The sequence below is a fragment of the Nyctibius grandis genome, chromosome 4, assembly GCF_013368605.1.
Source record: "Nyctibius grandis isolate bNycGra1 chromosome 4, bNycGra1.pri, whole genome shotgun sequence".
Taxonomy (NCBI): Eukaryota; Metazoa; Chordata; class Aves; order Nyctibiiformes; family Nyctibiidae; genus Nyctibius; species Nyctibius grandis.
This window is the reverse complement of record NC_090661.1, coordinates 25,541,651-25,565,443: the sequence shown is the minus strand read 5'-3', so window position 1 is coordinate 25,565,443 and position 23,793 is coordinate 25,541,651. Positions and strand designations below refer to the sequence as shown.

Below are 23,793 nucleotides of genomic sequence, written 5' to 3'. Positions count from 1 at the left end.
ACAATGCTTGCGTTGTGCGTTAATCATAGGCCCCTTCTCAGCAAGCTCAGGGCTTGTTTTGACTTCTCAGAAGTGCCTCTCAGTGCTGTGGCCATTAATGACAACCACCTTTTCCCTCTGGTTGTCACTTCACCACTGCTGGCCAGCTAATATCCTAATTGTCACTTACTAGTGGATGCATATACAGTATTCAGATATCGAGAAACCAGAGGCTATTTTCCACACACTTGTTAGCACCAAAGTGTCATAAAGTCCCACCTCTAAAATGCTGGTGGCATTTCAGCTTGAGGTCTGCCTTCTATACACTGGCCGTCCCAAAGAGCCTTGCCCACTCCTGCATTTCAGCCAGTGCCAGAGATTGCACTTTCCTCTGCGTAGAAGGGTTTTCAATGCAATGTGTAGTGTGGGCACACAGGTGTGCAAGGCATGTCAGAGCTTGCACGTGACTTCATGGGTGCTGCATAGGGTGTGTGTGTTCTTATGGATTTATGTACAGAAGCACATGGAAGTCTGTGTGCAGGGCATATGCTAAGCGCACGCGTTTATGGACGGCATGTGGAGCTGTGCCTGTGGTTCGGGTAAATATTGATGCAACGGTTTTCTCTGCAGTTCAGTCTGGCCACAGCATCCCCAGACTACAAGGAGTCTTTGTGTTCAGCTGGCAGCTCTCGCTGTGGCAGGGGCCGGCTGAATCAGCTCTAGCAGCACAGCCACCCAGCAGCAAAGCTGGGTTGGAGGCAGCTCTCGGCCTCTGCAACTTCTCTCACAGAGCTACTTGTCCAGCTTGCCTTTTACAGCAGACATAGGACAGTTTTATTCTTTGAAAGACAAACCCTATGCCATGAGGACACATTTTGCATTCGGTATACAGATGTAGAGACAGGGTAAACAAAGCTGTGTGTCTGTGTGTTTGGTGCACTCAAGCAGGAGGTGCATGTGATGTGCTGGGTTTGTGTTTAGCACACGCATCTGTAAATCGTGGAGAAAACCAGAGCACTTTGTGTAACCGCAGGTAGGTTGTATCCCGTGGTTTACAAGTTGTGTGTTTGTGTGGGTGTTTGGGCATGTTTGCAGGTGGCTGGAGGATCTCCAAGGAGCTGTAACACAGGGAGAGCAGCTGGGGCTGGGATTGTATTAAACATTCTAGATGAGCAACACAGAAAGGTTAGAGCTCTTCCTGAGTTTTAATCAGGTTAAAGCATCCCCAAAGGCAGGTAGTGCTGAGGCACACTGGTCTTAGATGTCTGCACTGGAAGACTTTAACCAGAGCTGTGGCGCCACGGCTTGTGAGCAAGCAACGTGCACCCTCAGGACAGGAGAGTGCCTGTGCCGTGGGCTGCTCCCGTGCTCACACACAGCCTCCCTCAAGAAGTCAGGTCCTCCTCCTGCCTTTTGCCAACAACAAGGAAGCCCTAATGCTTTCCTATTCCAACATCATTAAACAAAAAGTCATAACAATGTTTTTTTAAAGTCTGAAGACTCTGACAGAGGCTCTTGAGCAGTTTTTACGGGAGCAATTGAAAAGGTTACCTCAGTCCGCTGCCTCTGCTGATATGCGGCAGCACGTGTTTGCTTCCAGCAAACCTTCCTTGGCCTTCACACCTGGCTCTGTTCTCTGGGCCTGCAATCAATGTCAGCTCTTAGAGTTAGGCAGAAAAAAAGAGGCAAAAGCAATACCCTCCTGAAAATGGATATCTCTCTGTTGAAAGAAACAAAAGCACAGCATTATGAAAATTTTACTTTACCTCCCACTTGGGCATCTCCAGCTGCCCTTCTGCCTGAGTCCCCCAAAATGGTCTGCCACCCTCCCTGCTTCACCAGCACCCATCCAAGCAGTGCTGCCTCACAGGGCTGGTGCAGCCCCAGGGTGAGGAGGGTGATGCCCTCACCCAGCCCAGCCTAGAGAAGGGCAACATCAGGCTGCTGAGCTGCACCTCCCACGGGGCATTGCTTCAGGAGAGGCAAAACTGGATTTTTCCAGTTTCAATGAAAAGCAAGTATTTAAGCTGGGCAAAGAAAAATCAACACAGCAGAAAAAATAAACAAGCAATTTCCTGGCCAAAAAAAAAACCCTTGACTTTTTCACAGAAAATATATACTTTTTAATACCTTTAATTAATTATTCTATGTGTGGTGGCACTCAGAGATAGGAGAGATCTCCATAATCTAGCATGACGCAGCTGTTTTCACAGGCATGCACAAACTGAAGCACACGGAAGGCCTGGGGCTGTGTCCAGGGAACTGTGAAACAAGGATGGGGATGGGGAGAAAAGCCGTGCCCCGCTCCGGGGTGCAGGCATCCCTCACCCAGGCAGTCTACATGATGCTCCCACCTTGTTAGGTATGATGGAAGCTGTTGGCCAAAGCGTGTGGTGGCCGGGACACAGCTGTGAGAGCTGCTTTCAGATCAGTGCCACCAACAAGCAAGGGAGACCGTAAAAATAACACTTGCTTTGAGAACCGTGATGTACTTTACAAGCTGCTAAGGAGGCCAGGTCTGATGTGCTGTCCCACTTGAGCACACATCAGGCTGAGAGAGAGAGAGCGCAAAATGGAAAATGTGAATCTTCTGGGGTTACGGAGACAAGCAGCTGCTGGGCTGTAATTCAGAGGCTGTAATTCAGACTTGTGAGCGCAGGGAAGACTGGGGAGCAGCAGGCAGGCAGCACAAACATTAAGTAGAGCTATGGCTTTCTGTGAAGTTTGTTCACTTCGGGTTGATGGCAAAAAGAGCAGAATGTCATGTGATGGATGGGGTGTGTGGCGGTGGGAAGAGGTGCTGTGCTCTGTGGGCTCAGCGCTGCTTCCTTGGGGCAGGTTTTATTCAGCTGCGAACACTAACAAACCGGAGCTTCACAAAACAAAACGTACTTGGGGAAGGCTGAGTTAAACATTATATCAACCCTATTTATATTTTGAGGAACACGGCCGAAAGAGGTAACTTTCTGTGGGCCAGACAGCATATTCTTCTTTAATGACCCAAAACTGGTGTTTCACAGGGACATGACCGCAGGAGGTGCAAGAAAATAGTTCTCAAAGGTCCTGAGTCCTGCCCTCCTTTTCCACACAGCCCTGCCAATGTGCAGGGAATGAACCGGAGCAGCCCAGGAGGAGCTTGGCACATACATAGCTCCCAGTCTGCAGCAAGCCCAGCAAAGACCAGAGGAGCCAGCTCGCTGCAGTCTGACCTGGCAGGTTTTCCTTATGCCCCTCAGGTCCAGCAGTCTTAAGATGTTCACCGAGGACATGGCAGTATGCTGTAGGCTTCAGGCCCCAGAAGCCTTAAAGATGGACAGGATACAGAGGGCTCCCAAGAGCCAGTGGATGGACAAGAGAGTCCAGACAATTCCTTGCTTTAACAACATTTGGGATTTTTTTTAATCTGAACAGTATTTAAAAAAAAAAAAAACAACCTGAAAGTCCTGTCAGAGGAGCGCAAACAGATCTTGCAGGAAGGGCTGCAGGTGGAAAGCCAGCAAAACTTCCACAGCCCCAGTGGTTTCTGTAGTGAATCCTGCCCCTCTGCCCCGGCCCGCGATGTGCCAGGCACCCCTCCAACAGCAGCAGCCTTCCTCTTCAGCCTGCCTCCTGCTCAGACGGTCCAGCTCACCCAGGGAGAGCGACCACCCATCCTGCTCCTCTGAGGCTGTGGGTGTCTGCTAAAGCACAAGGAAACCGCAGGCACAGGTCTCCTGGGGGAGCTGAGCAAGGAGGAGACTTGGAAAGCCCTGAGCAGGAGGGTTCAATACACTCAGCAACAGTGGGACCCTCTCCAGAGTTTCACTCGCCTTGTCCAAACCCAGCAGATGATAGGCAGCAGGAAACACATCAAGCCAAGCTAGAGGGATCAGCCAAAACCTTGCACACGTGTATGAGTGTGTTTGTGTAGGAAGCGGGGGCATCACATGGTGACAAGAGCTTTCAGCCCATCATACGTGAGCTGGGAACGTATTTGATAAAAATAGGCACTGCACATTTGGTAACAGCAGGGAAAAGCACAATCCCGGCTTTTCACATACAATCCCAGTCTACCTGTTATTATTGTCTGGGCTCAAGCAATGAACCTTGAGCCAAATTCTGGGGTGATTTATTCCTCACTCAGTATAATTCCATTTATTGAGTGGAGTACTTAGTCATTGCAAGAAGCGGCCCAGTTCTGTTTATTTGGACATTTATTTTATTTTTCTAACCATGCTCCCTGAAATGTTAACCCTACAGCCTATAAAAATAACCATTTTCTCTAGCAGGACCAATATGGCATTTGGAAAGGAACCAGATGCTGGCACTAGACTTCTGCTTTATTTAGATATGTTCTGGAGGCAGTGCTGATGCTCACTTTAAGATCAGTCTCCAAGTGCCTACGCAGCAATTAAGCACAGGGTAGGAGATAAAGCACACGTCCACAGGGACGCAGACACAGGAGGACAAGCACAGAAATCTTTGCTTTCTGCTTATAAAGCTGAATTTCCAATTGCTTGACAGCAACCAACCAAAAGTGCGCGGTGCGCGCACACACACACACACAGAGATGCACGCACCACAGCACGGGGCATGGCATCACTGTGGGCAGAGAGGGGCTACATGGGGACATGCAGCCTCTCGCCTCAGCCCTCCCGCCTGCAGTGCCTGGCCAGCTGGGCAGCTCAGTGCAACAAGCCTCAGGGGGTCCTGCCTGGCTCCTACCAAAAAGTTCCCCCAATCTTGGGCTTAACACAACATTTGTGCAGCAAACACCACAGCCTTGAACACCTGCCTCCAAGGCAGGTATCAATAACTTTCTTGGAGGGACCAAGCCGGTGCTTGCTTCCCACTAGAGACCTGATATCGCATGGGGAAGGGGCTGTTGCTCCACCATGGCCACGAGGACCGCCCCAGCCAAGAGCTGCCCACTGTCTGGGGAGTGTTGGCAGGGGATGGGCACCCCTGACCTGCCCTTGCTATGCCTGGACAGGCAGCTGCGGGGTCACAGCGGGGACAGACGGGGCGCACGGACTTTGCCCCAGAGCAGCGCAGGCAGCTAGCACAGCTGGGCAGCAGCCCAGGACTGTCTGGAGGAGGATGCTGGTCGGATAAAGGTCCCTCATCCTGGCTGCAACTGTGGCCACGTGCACAGGCTGCAGGGAAGCACCGGTACATCGCCTGGGAGCTCCTGCCCAGCTTCTGGCCACAAGTGGTTTGGGAAGCCTCTGTCCCCTGTCCCCGTGTGATCGTGACTAGCTCCACATAAACCTTTTTCCTAGGAATTTGCTTTTTGAGCAGGCCAGTCTTTTTGGCACCCACAACATCCTTTGACAGTGAATTGTATGACTCTGTTATTCATTGTGCAAGAAAAGTATTTCCTTTTGGTTGTCCTAAACCTGCTGTCCAATAACTTATATGCTGCTCCAGCTCTTGTGTTGTCAGAAATAATTAAGAAGTTCCTCACTGATTTTCACGAACTATTAATGAATTCCTGTGTCTCTCTCCTATCTTCCTTTTTTTTTTTCCCCAAACCAAAAGGTCCTACTCTATTAAATTTCTGTTCAACACCACAAAATATAAATACCTTTTTTGAAAATTTTTTTAATAACTAGACCTAAACAAAATATACGAGAGCACTGTCATTTTAGACAGTTGCCAGGTTAGGATTTTTGTTTTGCGCTTGATTTCTTTCCTAGTAATTCTCAACATTCTTATCACTTAATCATTACTGAGTAGCAAGCTGACTTAAAACTATCCCCAATGACTACAGCATCTCTTTCACCATCAATAATCACTGCTTTAGAGTACTTCATATTGAACATATAGTCAAATATATGTAGCTTACAGTGTTGTGGGGAATAGACTTATCTTTTCTGATACTGCCTTATCCTCCTTGAGTGTTCACTTTAGTCTCCATTCAGCCAGAGGGCCAAAGACTTTCTAGCGAGCTTCCTTCTTTCAATGTGTTTGCAAAAGTTTATAGCAGAAGCTTCTAGCCTTTTACAAGTCATTCTTCAAAATCTTTTTTTAAGCATGTCTTATTATGATTTCACATTTAACATCCCAGCATTCATGATCCTTTCTGTTTTCCCCCTTTGGACATGACTTATGCTTTTTGCAGGATATCTTTTTATTTCTAATAATATTCTTTAATCTACTATTTAACTATGCTAGCTATTTTTATTCTTTTTGAAAAGTCTTTCTGGTAGTTAAATTTATCATGGACTCCTAATATCCAGAGCCTAGCTGTCTGCAAACCTTTTTTACTCTTTTGACTTCTTTTAATTTTCATCCTGGAAGCTAAGGCTTTGCTGTAGAGGATTAGGGGAGGACGTTTCTCCCTACAGAGCTGTGAAGTTTGAATGCTTGATTATCTGTATCGCAAAGTGCCTCCTCATTGCATCTGTATACTCCTTGAGCTAAATCAAGAGCTCCTCGAGACTTATAGGTGCTCAGACTTGTTACTCTAGGAAGCAGTGCTTATAGTACCAAAATGCAGCATTTGCATTATGCCCTTTTGTAATATTTACCCAGTCTGTATGAGGTTAGGTGAAATTTCTCGTTGTCGCTTTATTGGCTACCTTTGTATGCAGAATAGCCCACCCATTGCAGCATCCTGTCTGGGTGCTCCACGTCGCCACCCTAGGTCATATACTGATCCTATGGAGGAATGACATCATCTGCAAGGACTCCATGGTACTTGCTGGCACTGTTTACTTAGCTATGTTGTTTGGCTCAGGTCTTCTTTCGCATAAAGCATTGCTTCTCTCCTGGTTGACCTACTCAGCCATCACATACTTTGATGTCCTAATGGTTAGCTCCTTTCCTCTAAGCTCCTGAAGCAAGCGCATTCCGGCTCAGACACGATGCCTCCCTCTCTCGGATGCTCACATGAAGCCCTCCTTCCTTCCTGATCCAGACTCACATTCATGTTGACAAAACAAGCCCTTTCCTAATGTAGAAACACCATGGGATCCCTGCATAGCAGAGGGAGGAGAACCACCAGGCTCAGGTCCCCGAGCAAGGGGATGGGTCACCTGAGAAGGCCACATGCAAGCCTGGTAATGTGTAAATACCATTAGTCAGGTTTCTCCTGAAATCCTAGCACAGTTCACCAGCAAGTGGCAGGACACTTTTTTCTCCACAGTTCCCAAAAGTATCTGCTGAGCAGCAGAAAGTGTGTGTATGTCCTCAAAGGGCAGGTGCCTCTGGTCAGCCAGGGGCTGCATGCAGTCCCCAACAGGGACTCTGGACCGGAGGGGCTTGGGCTCTATGCAGGGCTCTCCAGCAAAGCAAAGCCTCCTTCTTTGGCACAGGTGATCTCACCACACAGCTGTGAGTTTTATAAACCATGACATCACATTGCTGGGTGTTTGCGCTCTGAATAAATCCAAGTCCTCTCCATTCACCAACCAAACGCATCTCTCATGGCTGCAAAGCAACAGACCTCCAAATGCAGGGATTAAAGAACCAAGCCTCATCAATTCCCAGCTCTTCTACAGGGAAACTGAGGTCCAGAGAGAAGCAGCTTGCTCAGGGCCACACAGTGCACCAACAGAAGGACCGGGAACAGCGTTCTCTCCCCTAACTCTCCATCTCTCCCTGTGAGCACAAGACCATTTTCTGTGGTCTCATTGTGGTTCCCAAACAAGCAGTAAATCCCAGAAGCCCCAACCACCAGTGCCCCTGCTCTGAGCTGTGGAGAACCTTCGCATCTAAAGCTCAGCAGAAATCTCAGCAGTCCTGCCACCTCCCCCGCTCTGCCCGCTTCCTTGCTTCATCTGTATAGTAAAAACACATAGGGACACTTTATCCAGAAGTAAACACACACATAGACACAGCCAAAAATTAATAACTAAACTCCTAAAGCTAGTGGATTGATTATTTTGGGTTGATTTTCTGGGAAAAGGAGGAGTTGGTTGATAACTCTCACATTTATTTTGGTAAACAAACAAAAATGTCAAATAAAAATATCCATATGCTTCAGAACTAGAAAAAAGGAGGCAAAAATTTCATTTCGTTGGATCCCAGGGATGCGTAAACTCAGGGGTGTTACTAATGGAAGTTGATTAAAAACAGGCTCTGTTTGCCTTCTTAGGCAGGCGGGCCACATCCAATTTTGCTCTGAGGTTGGGTATTTTTGTCTTCTTCTTTTCTTTCTTTCTTTCTTTCTTTCTTTCTTTCTTTCTTTCTTTCTTTCTTTCTTTCTTCCCTTCCTGCCTGCCTGCCTGCCTGCCTGCCTGCCTCTCCCCTCTCCCTGCACCATTTGGTTCTGCTCCAGCAGCTCCATTCCCAGACAACTCTGCTTTAGCTGCCTCTCTGCAAAGTGACAGAGCTGTGTCCTTCCAGGTTTTGGTGCTTCTGCATCTTTCCACCCCTTCAAAACCATCCAGCCTGCCTCCAATTAGCACAGAGCACCTTGGAGCTGTGCAGGTCACCATGATACACCTCCATGAAACCCCCCCCTGAATGCATTCCCAGCCGATAAATGCCAGCCACATACGGTTGAAATGCATCCAATTCAGCTTAAAAGCAAATGTTTAACAGTAAGCATGAGTGAAACCTATGTTTCTGATGCTGCTTTCCTTCTGTTTGCTTTTACATAAGGAACGGTGCAAAAACCATGTTACCTCGCTGAATTTCCCCTGAAAGATTCAAGTCAGCAGAGTGCAGGCTCTCTCAGACAGAGGTTGCTGTGAAAAGAGACCAAAATGGATCTTTAACAGTCATGGTCAGGACCTCCAAATACTTCTCAAAGAGAAAACACTGACTTGCCAGAACCCGAGATTAAAAGTTACGAGCACATAAACATCCTTCACATGGTTTTGTATTAGCCAAGAGCCATTTCACAAGCGAGCTGTGTTCTCTCCCTCCCTCTCTCCTTTCTCACCAGTCCCCTTTCCTCCTGCCCAAGAAAGGTCATTTTCTTCACAGGGAAAAGAAAAAAATAATCTTCCACAACAACAGGATTTTAAATCAAGCCAAGGAAGAAAACTTCCCTTTCACCAGTTCCTAATAAATAACTTCAACCTCTTCAAAGCAAATATTTCCAAACAAAGAATCTCTGTTCAAGACAGAGTTGTAAATCGTGGTAGATTTTGTTCCATTTGAAATTGGACCCAGGCGAACCTTGGTTTGGTTTCAAAGAAAGTCTTCTGCAGTCTCATATCACTATGGACTCCCAGACTTGCTGAAGGAAAGCCCCCTCCCCTCTGGCCCAGCTACCCCAGCCTCTCCCCATTGCTGCCACCAGCTCCCTCTCCATGTGGGAGCAGGGAACAGATGTCCCAGGCAGGTGGGCACACATCATCCACACTGCTTCCAAAGCACAAGGGTGGCTAAACTTGTGTAAGGTTGTGTGAAGCCTCAGAGTATCCTGGGCGTGACAGAGCAGGGGAGCAGTGGCTTGGACTTCTCAAGCCAGCCCAGAAACATGCTCAGCAATATCAGCAAATAGCATGAATGCTCAAGGAGCAAATCCACATCAACTCCAGAGTACAGCTGGACCAAAGCCAGTCTGACACCAGTGCAGCCAAAATCAGGATCTGACCCTATGCTATTTATAACATACCATGACATTTGCTAACACGGTAGTATTATTATTGTATTATTACTGGACGCCTCATTATTTTCTGCTTGGGATGTAATCTTGCATCTTTACAGCTTAAAAAATACCCCTAAAGTTAGGAGCCAGGCTTGCTGAAGCGCTGCGCACAGCTTGCACACTCTATTTAAGATAGCTGTGAGAAGCTAAACTGCAAATCCAGGGCACTGGTGCATCACTGCACAGGCAGCCTGCACTCTGCTCAGGGATTCAAGCTATCTGCACCTCCCCAAGGTTTTTTTTTCCCCCACAGAAATGCAAGCCCCAGTGTGCATCTTGCACATGTACAAAAGACAGCTCAGACTGAGCCATGCCACAGGAGCTGAGGTTCAAACAAGGCTAGATGCAGCCTGGAGAACCATGCTGATCTCACTGGTGGTGGCTTCAAAAGCCTGCACCTAAGACCAAGAACCACAGAGGCTGAGGTCTGCACACGCACTGTGCTCTGCTAACTCTGCCAGGGAGCTACAACCGCTCGGAGAGCAGCCAGCAAACCCCCGGCACTGCTAACATTCGATAAACCACAGCAACCGGATTTGCTAGAGCTCGCCTGTCGGCCCCTGTTACACAGCAATTTGTTCACTGTTAGCCTGACAATGAAATAGATGCCTCGGATTGTGTTTTGTCCCACAGCTCCACTGTTACTTTGGAGGTTAGATAATGACGGTCACGTGGTGTTTCTTACCCAGGGCAGTGTCCCTCAGTCTGTCCACTGCACGCCTGCAGGATCAGACCCACAGCAGCGGTAAGGGTCAGGAGACATATCACCATAAACCACCTCCTAAAGCAAATTCATTCTCAGGGTCCCAGCATGGAAACCTGCAGGAATTACAAGCACATTCTCATATTTGTTTCTCATGACAGCTCTGCTCTGAAGTGTCCCCAGTGAGTCACTGGAAACCCAGAGATGAGAGAAATCATCCAACAACAGAACCGGTGCACACACAGCTAGGACTGCCCTCAGCCCCTTGAGGTGGACACTAAATTGCACTAAATTGCATCCAGAAATCTTCCATGAATTTATTGAATCAAATTTAACTAAAATGTTTTGGAAAAAAAGCAGGAAAAGCTTGTTCATAAGATGCAAAGAGAGGATTTTTTTTTTTTTTTTTTTTTAGGATGTCAGGAGAGCAATGATAATTGCACCATTCAGATCCCCTTGTCAGGCCAACATAAGGCATGGAGGTACCAATCCACCACACCAGCACAAATAGCTTTACACTAACACAGCATTTCAACAAGAGCACAGGGGAAAAATGCTGAGACGCTTGAAGGGGACTGGACATAAATACAGGAAGAGAATAAAAGAATAGCTTTCAAGTTTGAGCTTCCACTCACCCCACCAGGTGCTCCTCTCGCTGCAGAGGACAGGCTGATTTATGCATGAAGCGATATGAGAATAAATGCAGGTTGCATTAAAGACAAATTCTGCTGTGTGATTTCCTGTGATTTGGAGAAATAGGGCTGAAGACACCCCTGGGGTGCTCAGTCTCTCCTCCACCCTGAGACTCATCCTGCTGCTCCACGAGCGTTTGGCTCCCAGCTCCCTCCTGCGCAGACGTAGGATGCTCGTGCCTGCTCGCCGCCGTCCTGAACATCACCAAGTGGCATCTGCTGGATGCTTTTAAGCTGTGAGTTGCTGAAAGGAAACGTATAACCCACATCTCAAGCCTGGGTAGTGGGTGACAGACTCAAACCTTTTGATACATCATTACCCTCAGTAAAGCAAATTTAATAGATCTTCCTGCAATCCTTACAGACAGATAGCCGTGATGCTAAAAACCATTGCAAGAGAAACCTTCAAAATTAGCAGCACAGGAAGACTGGAAGGGAGGTTTATTTTTCCAGCTGCATTCAGGAGGGCCTTTCCAGGACAGAGCTAAAACACCCTGGCTTTTCACCCTTTTGCCTCAATCGTAACTGTTTGGACGATAAACACTAGTCTATCTTTAGCACTGGCATCTCCCATGTTATTCACTTTGAGATGAAGTAGAAAAATGTTAACAAAGAACAGTTGAAGAGAAACTTACTTATTCAGCCTAACCACTGGAATATGGCTTTTTCTCAAATATTATGCTACAACAGATTCTCAAACCCTTTTTTTCCTCTGTGGTAACATCCACATTTGTTTCTTGGAACAGAAAAGGGAACATGGCCATTTTCCCTCTTCCAGGAAGCTGGTACCCGATGCTCTGCTGCTGGCTGGCGCAGCACAGCCTCATGTGCCTCCTGCGTGGTGGCAGCACAGCTGCATGCTAAAGCGGGGATGGGAAGGGCGATGGTAAATGGCCTGCTATTAATTTCCCAGCTGCTAAAGAGAAACGATGAGCAGGGAAGAGGATTTTGTGCTCACAGCCTCTTGAGCTACCACACACTTTATGTATCACAGGGATTTGTAGCAGAGCTGAACGCAAAGCAAGACTGAAAAGTAGTGTGAACCCTGCAGTATGCGGAGGATACTATACAACCTCTGGAAAGCTTACAGAGCTCACTAGCCCGCTGTATAAGTTACGCAACATTTAGGCACACAGCTATAGAGTCCTCATAGATGTTTCAAACCCTTTCACAATCTCAAAACTCCCAGAATTGTAACAGCATTAGGAATTTGTTGAGGAAAATTAGCCCAGCTGCTGGTAACTGATTATTTTTTAGAGAGTCCAGTTTGCCTAGCTGAAAGCTCTTCTGGAGGTCAAGTTGCTTTGCCTTGTGCATAGACGTTGTTTATGTATGTACTGCGCCTACACAGAAAGCAGCCATCGGGGTCTAACGGCAAAGGGAGAGAAACTGTTTCACAGACTGCACGCAGGGCGACAAGTGGGGTAGTTTAAATGCTTTTTTACAAGGAGGTTGGGTCAGAGCCCAGACCTGTTTCCTTACCTGCTGAATTGCATGCATGACCCTCCCCTGGTACTGGAGGTCAGCGGGCTCTCCTAACTGCAAGGGAGTTTTTAAAATTCTTCCTGTTCTTATGAAAGCTGGGGAAGGACCTGTCCAAAACCAAGCCCCGCACCCCCCACCCCCCACCCCAATTTTCCTCAGCTTTAAGCTAGAAAGAGACAGGCGTCAGTTGTGCACAGAGCCACCACCGGGCTCCTCACACAGGTCATCTGCTGTATTTCAGTGCCCAGAGGGTCCAAGTCCGTGGCTGCCAGCCCTAACTAGGCACCCTGTTCTCCATCTGCATCAGTCATCTTTTCCCTCTGCCCCAGCCTTTACCACTCCCGATAAACTCACAGCTTGGTGTTTATCCCTATTTATCAGTATGATCCTATTTCAAGCCATCAGAAAAGCTGTGACTCCCCAGAAAATCTTACGACAGAAATGTTAGTTAGAGGCTACAGCCCATTAGCCTAATAATACCTAGTAACTGTGAAGTTTCAACTGCCAGAGCCTTGCCTTGAAGGAAGATACTCCCATGGGCTTACATTATTAGCACAGGAATATGTCAAGAGAGTGGAGGAAAATACGGGGAAATATTGTCAGTCCAGGAGTTGCTCTTACTTCTGTAGGGAGCTTCAGATGCTCCTCGGCACATACACCATGGACAGAGAAAATCTTACAAATGCCTGCACACACACCCAGAGAAGCCCCATGTAACTTCACTCCTAATACCATGTCAAAACAGCCTTGCTTTTTCAACTCCAGAAAAGCACGTCCACATAGTACCACTTGCTCTAGTAAATGAAACTGCATGGTATCCAACTACCAAAAATTTCTGCAGCACTAAACAATTTACGGGTCGGAAGGGGAAAAGAGACAAAAACAACTTGGTTGAGAACAGAAAGTATATATGCACTTCTGTGAACGCACTAGGCTTGCCCAGCTGCATTAAGGTTCTTGGACACAACCAGTTATAAACACTCCTTAAACATAAATTCAGGTTAACATGAAAATCTTGAACAAGCAAATAGAGTTGTCTAAAATCAGTCTAACTTGGCTCTTGTTTCATTAGCATGTACCTGACAGTACGGACTGCAAAATCCCTCTGAGCAGCATCCCCGAGGAAAGCATTACTGCTTCTGCATTAGCTGTCAACAGCCTTTTAAATCCCTTTAGCCTTCAAGGGATTAGCCTTCAAGAACGCTGAAAGAGGACAGGGAGACCCCTGAAATAAAAACAGTCCGATATGTACTGTGCAAATATATCAGATTTTATTACTCTTTTATGGAAATAATAACATACATTCAAGTAGAAACATACTAAATTAATGCAGTCAACAGTTTAAATGCAAAAATAAATATAAAGTCCAGCAGCAAATGCATCTAAAACAGCTCATTTCTTCTAACGAATAGAAAAGATTTTTTTTTTTGTCTTTTAAACGGAGAGTTTCATACAATCAAATAGAAACGAAGGTACAAGCGCTTTCTTAGAAAACATCCCGACCCTGCTGCCCGCCCGGGGGCTCCTCGGCCGGCGGCGGGGCGGCTCCTGCAGCCCAGTCCCTGCCGCCGCCGCATCCCGCCGAGCCGAGCCGGGCCGGGTCCCGCCGAGCCGAGCCGGGCCGGGGCGGGCCGATCCCGCCGCCTTCAGAGGGCCGAGTCCGAGTCGCTGGAGTCGAGGCTGTTGCGGAGGCGGCAGCTACCAAGGCGGTCCCGCTGGAGGCTGAGGTTCTGGGTGCTCCGCCGCAGGCACTCCAGCGACTGCAGGAAGGACTTCTTGGCCTTCTCCTCCTCCATGGGGGACACCCCCTCCTCCTCCACCTCCTGGATCTCGTCGAAAGTCACCGGCTGCGTCTTGAAGCGCGACTGCCTCGGCCGCCGCAGCTTGCCCTTGGGGGCCTTGGCGGGGCGGGCGGGCGGCGGGAACTCCTCGGCCACGCAGACGAAGTGGGGCATCACCGCCTGGTAGCTGGAGCAGATGCCCATCAGCTCGGCCGGCTTCGCGGCCATCCTGCCGCCCGCGGGAGCGCCCGCCGCGGGGGCCGGGGCGGGCGGAGCGGGGCGCGCTGCTTCGGCCGTGCCGGGTGCCGAGGCTCCGGCGGGCAGCCGCGGCAGGGCAGGGACCGACCCTGCGGAGCGGGGCGGCGCGGAGAAGTGCGGTACGGTGCGGAGCGGTGATGTCCGGAGAGGTACGGTCCGGAGCGGTACCGGAGGTACGGTCCGGTGCAGTACGGAGCGGAGCGGAAAGTCGCGGTATGGTGCGGATCGGAACGGTGCGCAGAGGCGCGGTACCGTGCGGGGCCAGTCAGAGCGCGGAGCAGTGCGCCTCGCCGCCCTCAGCGGAGCCGCCGCCGCTGCTACTGCTGCCGCCGCCGGCGCCTGGGCGCCGTTATATATCCCGGCGCTGCCCCCGCGGGAGCATGCTCAGACGGCAGCGGAGCCCACTTGCAGCCCGCCGGGCGCTTCCCTTCCGCCTGACGTCTCCCCGGCACCGATGTCACCGCGCCACCGCCCCCGGACCCCCCCCCCCCGCATCCCCTCTGGAGGGGAGGGGCAGGGCCGGGACGAGACGGGGGAGCCTCGCCGCTGCCCCTGCGGAGGCTTCGCGCTCGGTCCCGTCTCCCCTTCCCCGCGCCTCTCCCCGACCGACCGCCGGCTCCGCGGCTCCGCTCACCCGCCTCCTCGCCCCCGGGCAGCGCCGCCGCAGGGGCTGTCTCCCCCGGTCCCCTCTGCCCAGGGCATCCCTGGCCTGCCCCGCGGAGCCCGGTGGAGCATCAGGCCCGTTTGTGAGGCCTCACTCCATCCCGGAGAGCCGCAGCAGCAGTTCAGCTCTCTACAGCTCACTTCGCAGCTTTTTTATCAGTATCATTATTTCTATGGCTGTAAAAAAATACTAACAAACTTGTCACATCAGCTTTCAGGGGGGATCGCTAGTGTCGGCAGTAACATACACATGGTTAAAGGAAACCCAGAGGCAAGCCCAAAGCTGATTTGGGGCAAAATACCCTAATGCTACAATGACCCAGATTTAAACAACAGGGGTCACACAGGATGGTCCCAGACAAGAAACCAATCAGCAACAGGGGGTTACTCAGGACTCAAGACACTGGGATCTCATTCCCAATTCTGCCACCTCTAATGTAGTTTAAACACCTGCTTCAGTGTGACTCCATTTTTTTCATTTTAGAAAGGATCATAAAATTTTCCATTCCCCTGTGGGCTCTGTAATACTTCTATTTGATATGATGCAAAATCTGATCCTCAGACAAAAAAAAAAAAAGGCATACATGTGTTACTAAGCTGAACAAAAGCTTGCAAATTAGCGAGGGCTGGGACCATGCTTTAAAGCTGTGCATGCCAAGGAGCCTCAGTGATGGAAAAACCCAGCAGCATTAGAAAAACATATGATAAGAATAGGAAAGGAGCTCAAAGAAAGCGGAGTAGAAAAGCATGAGGGAGGAAGAGCCTGAAATGGTTAGTCTGTCCCCTCTTTAGGGCTGATGTTAGACTATTCCCATAAAGACATTCTCCAGTATAGCTTCACCCACTCAAGAGGATATTTTTGAAGCTTGGTTAGGAACCGAGAAGGAAGCAGAGGCTTAGCAATGGCATCAGGAATCCTGGTCTGTGCTGGCAAGGGGACAGGGACCGTGCGCTCAGGGCCCCGATGTTTGCCGAGCAGTCGGTGCCCCTGTGGTGGGTGTGAAGGTGCGGCACAGCAGCACAGAGTGGGCACCTCCAGCATCAGCCCGCAGAGATCTGCGCTTATCCCAGCAGCCCTGGGTCCTGCACCCAAGCTAGCACATCTGCAGCTGCCTTGAGGTTGTTGCATTTTGCCATAAAACATGTTCTTTGTGCAGAGGTAGAAAAGTGCTCTGAGGAAAACCAGCTTACATACAGCATGTGTCCTGCGCCATAGTCCAGCACACAGAAAGGGACTTGTTTTTGTGAGATCACCATCAGAGAGTCTCAACCTTGTCTTTGGGTAAGACTCGTGACTGCTTCCTCCTCCTTTCAAACTGCCTTGGCAGTGGCGATGTTTCAGGACCTGCACTGGAAACAAACCCTTGTAATTACAGCCCCATCTCAAACGGGATAAAAAAAAAAAAAACAGAATAGAGCTTTGGGAGATGGGACCAGAGGCACTTGCTAGCATGTTTCCTAAAGGCTGGCTGCTTTGCCTCTTGACAGCATAAAAGAAACATGAAGAGCCTTGGCTTTATAAAGCACCTGGCTGCAATCTCTCGACTCCTTGGCTCCCCAGGGCAGCTTTAGGGTCAGGTTCGGTTTGAAGCCTTTTTATTGGGAGATACAATTAGCTTAATAAGGGAACAAATTTCTGTTTGGTCAAATTGAATCATTCCAGCTTGAAGAAGGCTGTCTTTTTTACTGTTGATTTTAATGGCTAAATTTAGCCCATAAAGCCCTTACTGCAGTACGACGACTCCCTCTTCCAGAGCCCCATTTACAACAGTTTTTATGCCTGACCACTTGGTTCTGCAGCGCAGTAAGGGCCAAACTGTTTCCTCAGCACAGCCCTCCAAGAGGACGAGTCTGCAGACCAGTTTGGAGGACTCCTGGGGCTGAGCTTTTCTATCCTGCAGAAGCAAGCTGTGGGATGTCATAGGAGCCTTGTTCTGGCAGTGGAGAAAAGCATCTCACATTCATATGAAGCAAGGTAAATTTAATCTGCTCTAGCATAAGAGGATCCAAGGCTCTGCCGACAAAAGGCCAGTTGACTCAATATCTGAAATTCAACACATACATCCACAGTCCAAACTGCCCGTCTGGTTTCATAGAGAAAGTTCAGTATGAGGGCAAACTGGTTTCACTTCAGGTAGAAAGAACATTTAATTCCCTCACAATTTTGATTATAAAATGCTCTAGGAAATTTCAATACTGAGTTGGAGCAACATCACTATGGTAATAACCAGGAGGCCTTAAGATTTTATTTGAGACAATTCAGAAAAAATATCCTGTGACATAATCCCCCAAGTCTGCAATGCGCTAATGTAAAAACTATATTTACTCCAGTGGTTTAAATCATGACTTTAATCTCAGTTGCTCCCAGTATTGAAATGTGACCTCATGGTATAGATTACAGAAACTCTCTGCCATGTGGGTGATCAGAGTGGATCTCATTCCTGCATAGTACAGGCCTGAAGTCACATTGTATGCCAGGGCACTGCACAGGGGCTGGAAGGGACATTTACCTGGGGCTGGGAACATTTCAAATGCTGCACGTTTTACATAAAATATCCACTCGACAGCTGTGGGGTCTTGGGAAGCTAAAATGCCCATTTCATAGGAGGAGAAATGACTAACACTGCTGAAACAGCACCATGGAAATTAATTTATGTCATCAGGTCACTCGTTTAACAATGCGATTATAGGAAATATACACATAGCCTATTAATTATTATTCCTCTTGCTGGCTATCAATCAGATTGAATGCCACAGAAGGGAAAGGAAACAGTAAGAAGAGGAGGGAGAGAGAGAGAGAGATCGACCTCTTCCTGTACAAAAAGAAACTTCTGAAAGGTTGGGGCCTCCACAGAAACCACCTGTAGCTAGGCAATCCCAGTGCAGAAACCCTGAACACCATGGTTCATGCCCCGAAACAGAGCGGTGCAGTAACCCCATCCTTGGAGTTGACAGGGCCTCCCTCCTGAGCCAGGGGGATAAACTGCTTCCCAGCAGGATGCCTTAACTCATCTCCAGCAGGTGGGTTTCAAATCCCCTCTCAAAACATACTGAGAGTAAACCCCGCCTCTTGCTGCCCTGCCAGGCGGTGTTTCCCATCACGCTTTTATAGTGCCAGCAACCACACAGCGCGTCATGGTGCACGTTCACTGAGCATGCTGCTCTGTGAATTCACTTCCATGAGGAAATGGGAAGGAGCTGCAGTTCCTTCTCCACTATAGTTCACACACCCTGAAACAACTATTTTAAAAATAATAATGAAAACATTCAGCTAACTGCAACCTAACAGATACCAGCTTACAAATAGGAAAGGACAAAATAGACAGGCAGTCAATACAAACTACTTCAGAAAGCAGAAGGTAAGTCTTCTCATCTTTTTCTCTACAGGCGCACATGGACATTTGATTTAAACTTCAAATTGTACCTTTCTGATGGGGGAACCTAAGTTACTCAACAAGGCCCAACTGAAACCCACTCTGAGTCTGCTGCCTGGAAAAAAGCAAACTGTTTCTTTCTAGCTATCATAACAAAATAGCAGCACCACGGAGTACAGCTTAACTCAGCAGCCGAGCTTCTCTCAAGCACACGGGAATGCATTTACACCAGGGAGTTGTGTGGCTAATTCCTTGCAAGGGCTATAGGCACTCAAGGTTGCCATATCCCTTTCCTTATGTATTTGGTTGGATCTCCTTTATTTTCCTTACCAGTGTTTCTCACTGGGACTTCAGCAGCCTTTTAACATTTTTCCCTTTTAAAATAATAAATACAAGCAAAGCAAGCCCCAGCAGCTGACTGCCTGAGGGTAATACTACAGTAAGGATCACACACTCGCATGCTCACAGTTGGGCAGCCAACAGAGCAACACGCAGCCAGCATTTTAAATGCTTGACGCGTCCCTTGAAATATTTTCCTAAAGTCAGATCCCTCACGTTCCCTGGGCCATGCCGAGGGGCATCCTACCTGGCAGCACTTGGGGGCAGCTGCGGAGAGCCCTGCAGCTGGCAGCGCAAGTGAGGGATAAGTACTTCTTCCCTCTGCAGCAGGCAGGTATTGGGAGGGATTTCACTGCAGGACTGGAAATCTCCGTAGGTGAGAGAAGATTGGGCTTGTGCTGCAGCACACCCTGACTCCAGCCTCCTGCAGGCCGGGGCTCTCCTTCACACCCCAAGCACTGGGATTTTTGTTCCCTGCAGCATGAGACAAGGGAGAAGTCTTAGGCAATAAGGCGTGAGAAAACTCCCCTATGGCACTTACCATATCTTGGAGGGCAGATACATTCAGCAAGGCACCAGTGAGCAGCACCAGGAGGCTCAGGTCCCTGCTGAGGTGTTTTGCAGGCAGCTTATGAAAAATTATTTCTACAAGCCCCTTCCATGAGGAAGCTCTTGCCAACATACCAGGGATTTGCTAGGATGGGCACATTCTCTGAGGGATGCTTCAAGCTGGACGTGTTCAATGCATGAATTATAGGTGCATGGAAGATTTTTACATCTCCCGAAGCAATCTGCCACAGAAACTGTGCCACCTTGCCACTTACCGAAATTTTAAGATACTTCTCCAGACAAAATAACTTTTTAAGAGGAAAAGTTTGTCTCATCTTTGTATGCCTCACTTTTCTATATAGCTTGGCCATTTTAGCTGAAAAATTTCCTTCCAAGTTAACCTAAAGTAATAAGTATGGGAAATTCAGCTGAGTTGTTGATTCACAACTTTTTCTTTTTACAGAGCGCTTCATTGCACGATCCTCCCTTCCTCAGCCCATCCCTGAATCCAAGCTCCTCCTCTTCCCTGTCCTCCAGCTTTGGCTCCTGCTCCCTCTTCCTCAGTCACAGCCACTACAGTTTTAGCAAGACCCGTGTGAGCCCAGGCCCACCTGCCCAGCAATGCTTACTGGCACAGTGACGCCATGGTGTTCAACATCCCCAATGGCACTGCTCACTAGCTGGGAACTGACCTGGAAGAGAAGGTATTCCACCATACAAAGTCTGAGCATTGTTACTTCCATTAAGAATAACTATATAATCTATACGTATATTTATAAAATATAAACCAATGCAATGCTGAATCATTTCAGTGGTGTGGTCGCAGGCCTAGGACACCGGAGATGTAACCCTGCCACAGATTTTCACCACAGTGTTAAGTCACCGAAACCCAAGTTTCAGCTTCCCAGCGAGGCGTGTCAGAAGAGTGCTGTTGTAACTTGGCTAAGTGCAGTCAGGTCAGGCTTGGGCAGCTTTAAAATGAAGACCGTAAAGGTCAAAGTCAGGTTTGGTAGGAAGGATGAGTTGAAATGAGGAAGCCTCAGAAACAGAGGAGCCAGCCAAAAGCAGGAGCATGGCGAAGGCTGAGACAGGAGGGAGCAGGAGGAACAGTGGGGCCACGTGGGCAGGTCAAGAGCAGACCCAAGGCTGGAGTAACAAGAGCAAGGGACAGTCTGGGGTGGATGACTAGGATGGAAAACCCCACAGGGGGCCATATGTATGTACAGGGTACATAGCATTAGCTCTCTTCAAACCTCACTTCTCCCTGCCAGCCTGTGACGAGATCTGGGAGTGGGACCATTTCCCTCAAGCGCAACAGCCAGCACTGCAAGGCGAGGATGTACCCACATGGCTGTAGGTCGTGACAAACACTCATTAATACTTGTGAGGAGCTCATGATACAACACAGTTAATACAAAGTATGTGTATTCAAAGCTCCTACCCCCCTCAAATGTCTCGCTTTGTTTTGTCTGACTTTTTGAGCTGCAATAAATCCCATAAAGCTTCTACCCACTGCCATTAGGACAAAGTACTAAAATGTTTGAATGTATTTATGTTCCTCACAGAAATACATTCTGTATATTGAATAGTTTTAATTGTAAAGTGATAGCTGAAGTGAGAAGTCAGTGTTTCAGCAGCATGTCACAGGATAACAGCATTTGGCTGTCATCACACCCCTAACAATAAATGTCATAATAAAACTCTGTTTTCAAAGAAAGCTGCAAAATGTTCCCCAATGAAAACTGCTACATTAAATTTTCCTTGTTTGGCCTGACGGGCGTCAGAAGGGATGGCAGCTCTTCCCAGCGCTGTTACTGACCTATCAGGACACGGTGCTACAAGGACACAAGATAAAAGTGTGGTTTAGACAACTGGAGACCAGAAATTGCAGAAAACAGCTGTTTAAAGAATGAAGCTGTACTTTTAACAAATTAAGAGACTGACTGCTTTGAATATTGCTGCTGGTACAAGTTGCTGCCACTTGGAGTAAAATTAACCTCTAACCTCCCATAGCTTTAACTGTTGTGGTATTACTATGTCTAGTTGTTACTGTGATCCTATCAATTAAGCAGCGCAGAAATTAGGATTTCTAGTTCAATAATACCTTTTGCAATTAATAAACCACATAGTAGCTCAGGTTCAAAAGCTTGAAAAACTGTTTTGCCCACAAAATAAATTCAAAAAAAAAAAGTTTTGGGGAGGAAAAAAAAAACTTTGCGTGTGCAAGGAAGAACTTTGCTGATGAATCTCGGGAGTTTCTGTCCCACCACATAGTCCATGCCAAGCTGGTGGCCGGGTCGGTGCTGGGGCCATGGCGGCTGTGCTGCCTCCCAGGCAACGTGTCATCCTCCTTTCCAAGCCCCCAAGCTAAAGGTATGCCATGCCAGTTGCGCAGGCTGTCTCCTCCTCGGCACAGAGCAGAACTGTGGCACAGATCAGCCTCCAGAAAGCAGGACGTGGGGATGTGGAATACTGGGAACCATGTAAGCTCTGCAGCCTAACAAAACCAGGCACCAAACTGGGATTGAAGGTTGTATGTCTAGGCCAGTACGCCCTCTAGCAAGTCATGTCTCTATTCATTCCTGCTTCATCTTTTGCTCTCTGATCACAAGCTCTTCAGGGCAAGAAGTCCTCCCACAGCCCTCCCTAATGATGATGAGGATCCAAAAGCCAGCAACGAGTCACAGCCATGACTCCCCCGTCCCATGCAGTGCTGGGGCTCTTTCTAACCTGGGGCTTCTGCCAAGTGGCCTGTTTTCTGCTCTTTTCTGCTTTAAGGGATCATGCTCAGCCAGCTTACCTCCCAGGGTCAGCCACTGCAGGGCTGCATGGCAGCCTGCCCTGGCACAAGGGCATTGCTGGAAACACATGCCCAGGGGCAGAGGAAACTCGGAGATCAGCTGTAATGTCAACCCACTCTTCAACGTGGGTCTACGTGGTGTCTCCACCATGGGACTAGAGGGAGAATAAACAACACCCTCATGTGAACAGCAAAGCAGCTGTACACACAGCTATAGGCAGAAACAACTTTCAGTTGAGCATCATTCTGGATCCAGCGAGCACTGTGTCTGGATGATCCTCTCTGATGTGAAGACTCTGCTCTAAGTCTTGCTCAGCCAGCAAAACCTCCTGCATGATCAGAACATTGGGGAACCTGAACCAAACGATGGAGGCCGTGTGATAGACCTCCTTTCTCCTTATTCTAATTAAAATTCTTCATTAAGGTCCCTACTTTCTTTACTTAAAACAAGGCCTCCTAGCTTTCCCGAGATGAGACTTCACAGTTTGAGCTGCCAAAGACCTGCCAGCTAACCCGTTCAAGGGAGCTTGTAATAACTCCACAAAGCCGTACTGAACATTACACAGAAGAATGAGGTAAATCAAATAGGGCAAGAGGGGAGAAAGCACACATCTGTCATCTTGCTGAGTGAATGGCCCTCTGGGAAGGGCCAGCGTTCTTATAGCCAACTGCTGCTGAGCCCCTGTATAATCCTTACAAGTCACCCTCAGCCATGCCAAGAAGAGATGATACCTGCAAGATCTCAGCAGAAGTTAGGTGCAGGGAGGACAGGCCAGTGAGCTCCAATTTAAACAAATGGCCCAGGTTGCTATGGAAACCTCTAGGACGGAAAAGAAGGACTTTGAAAACAAAGCATAGCGAGGCAGATTTCATATCCACTCTGAAAAGGTTTATGACCAGAAAAGGCAAAGTGGGTGTTAAATGCTTTCTAGCTAAGTCAATAGTAGCAGCACTTGAGAAGGAGGCATTATGGATTTACAGCACCCATCATACGTCTTCTATCCCAAACCCCAGGAGAACAGTCTTCTGTACTTTGCCAATACTATGGTATGAAAATTCATGTTTCTTAACCCTTCCTGGCACCCCGTCTCCTTCTACAATACTATTGTAGCTATAAATTACTATATGTAGCTATACTAAGCCTGTTAGTCATGGCAAGCAGAAAATATATAGCTAGAATTAATCTGAGGAGGAATAAAGTTATCAATGACTTTAAGGCTAATCAAAACTGAAAATCCTAGAGGTTTTTTTTCCCTTAAAAAAAAAGAAATACAACAGAGAAATGACAGAACTTTGCTATTGATTTTAAATGGTGTGTGCTCAGATCAACCTGGTGTGGCCCAACAGCGTAGTATTCAATCAGATATACTCTAACCTCATCAAGAGTTTGTGCTTGAATATTCAAGTATCCTGTGATTAAATGACTATTGCAAGTAGCATAGAGACAGAGAAATTCCTGACACCAGTATGGTTAATTAATAATGTTACTGTTTATATAGGTGTTAAGTAAATGAATGGTTACATATTGTTGAGGGACAGCTCCATCCTGCATGTCCCCTCAGGGTGGCAGGCCACCATCCATCC

The 23,793-nt window shown here is 48.1% G+C and overlaps 1 protein-coding gene across 1 annotated transcript; it reads right to left on the bottom strand.

Annotated features, from left to right (window-relative positions):
- Nucleotides 1-13,730: 13,730 nt before the first annotated feature.
- Nucleotides 13,731-14,848, bottom strand: C4H11orf96 (chromosome 4 C11orf96 homolog). The gene has a single exon (XM_068399582.1). The coding sequence runs from the start codon at nt 14,452-14,454 to the stop codon at nt 14,092-14,094; it is 363 nt and encodes a 120-aa protein (XP_068255683.1). The 5' UTR covers nt 14,455-14,848; the 3' UTR covers nt 13,731-14,091.
- Nucleotides 14,849-23,793: the final 8,945 nt, after the last annotated feature.

Bases quoted from the DNA above. Each gene is read 5' to 3' on its own strand.
- C4H11orf96 (XM_068399582.1), bottom strand. From the start codon at position 14,454: ATGGCCGCGAAGCCGGCCGAGCTGATGGGCATCTGCTCCAGCTACCAG.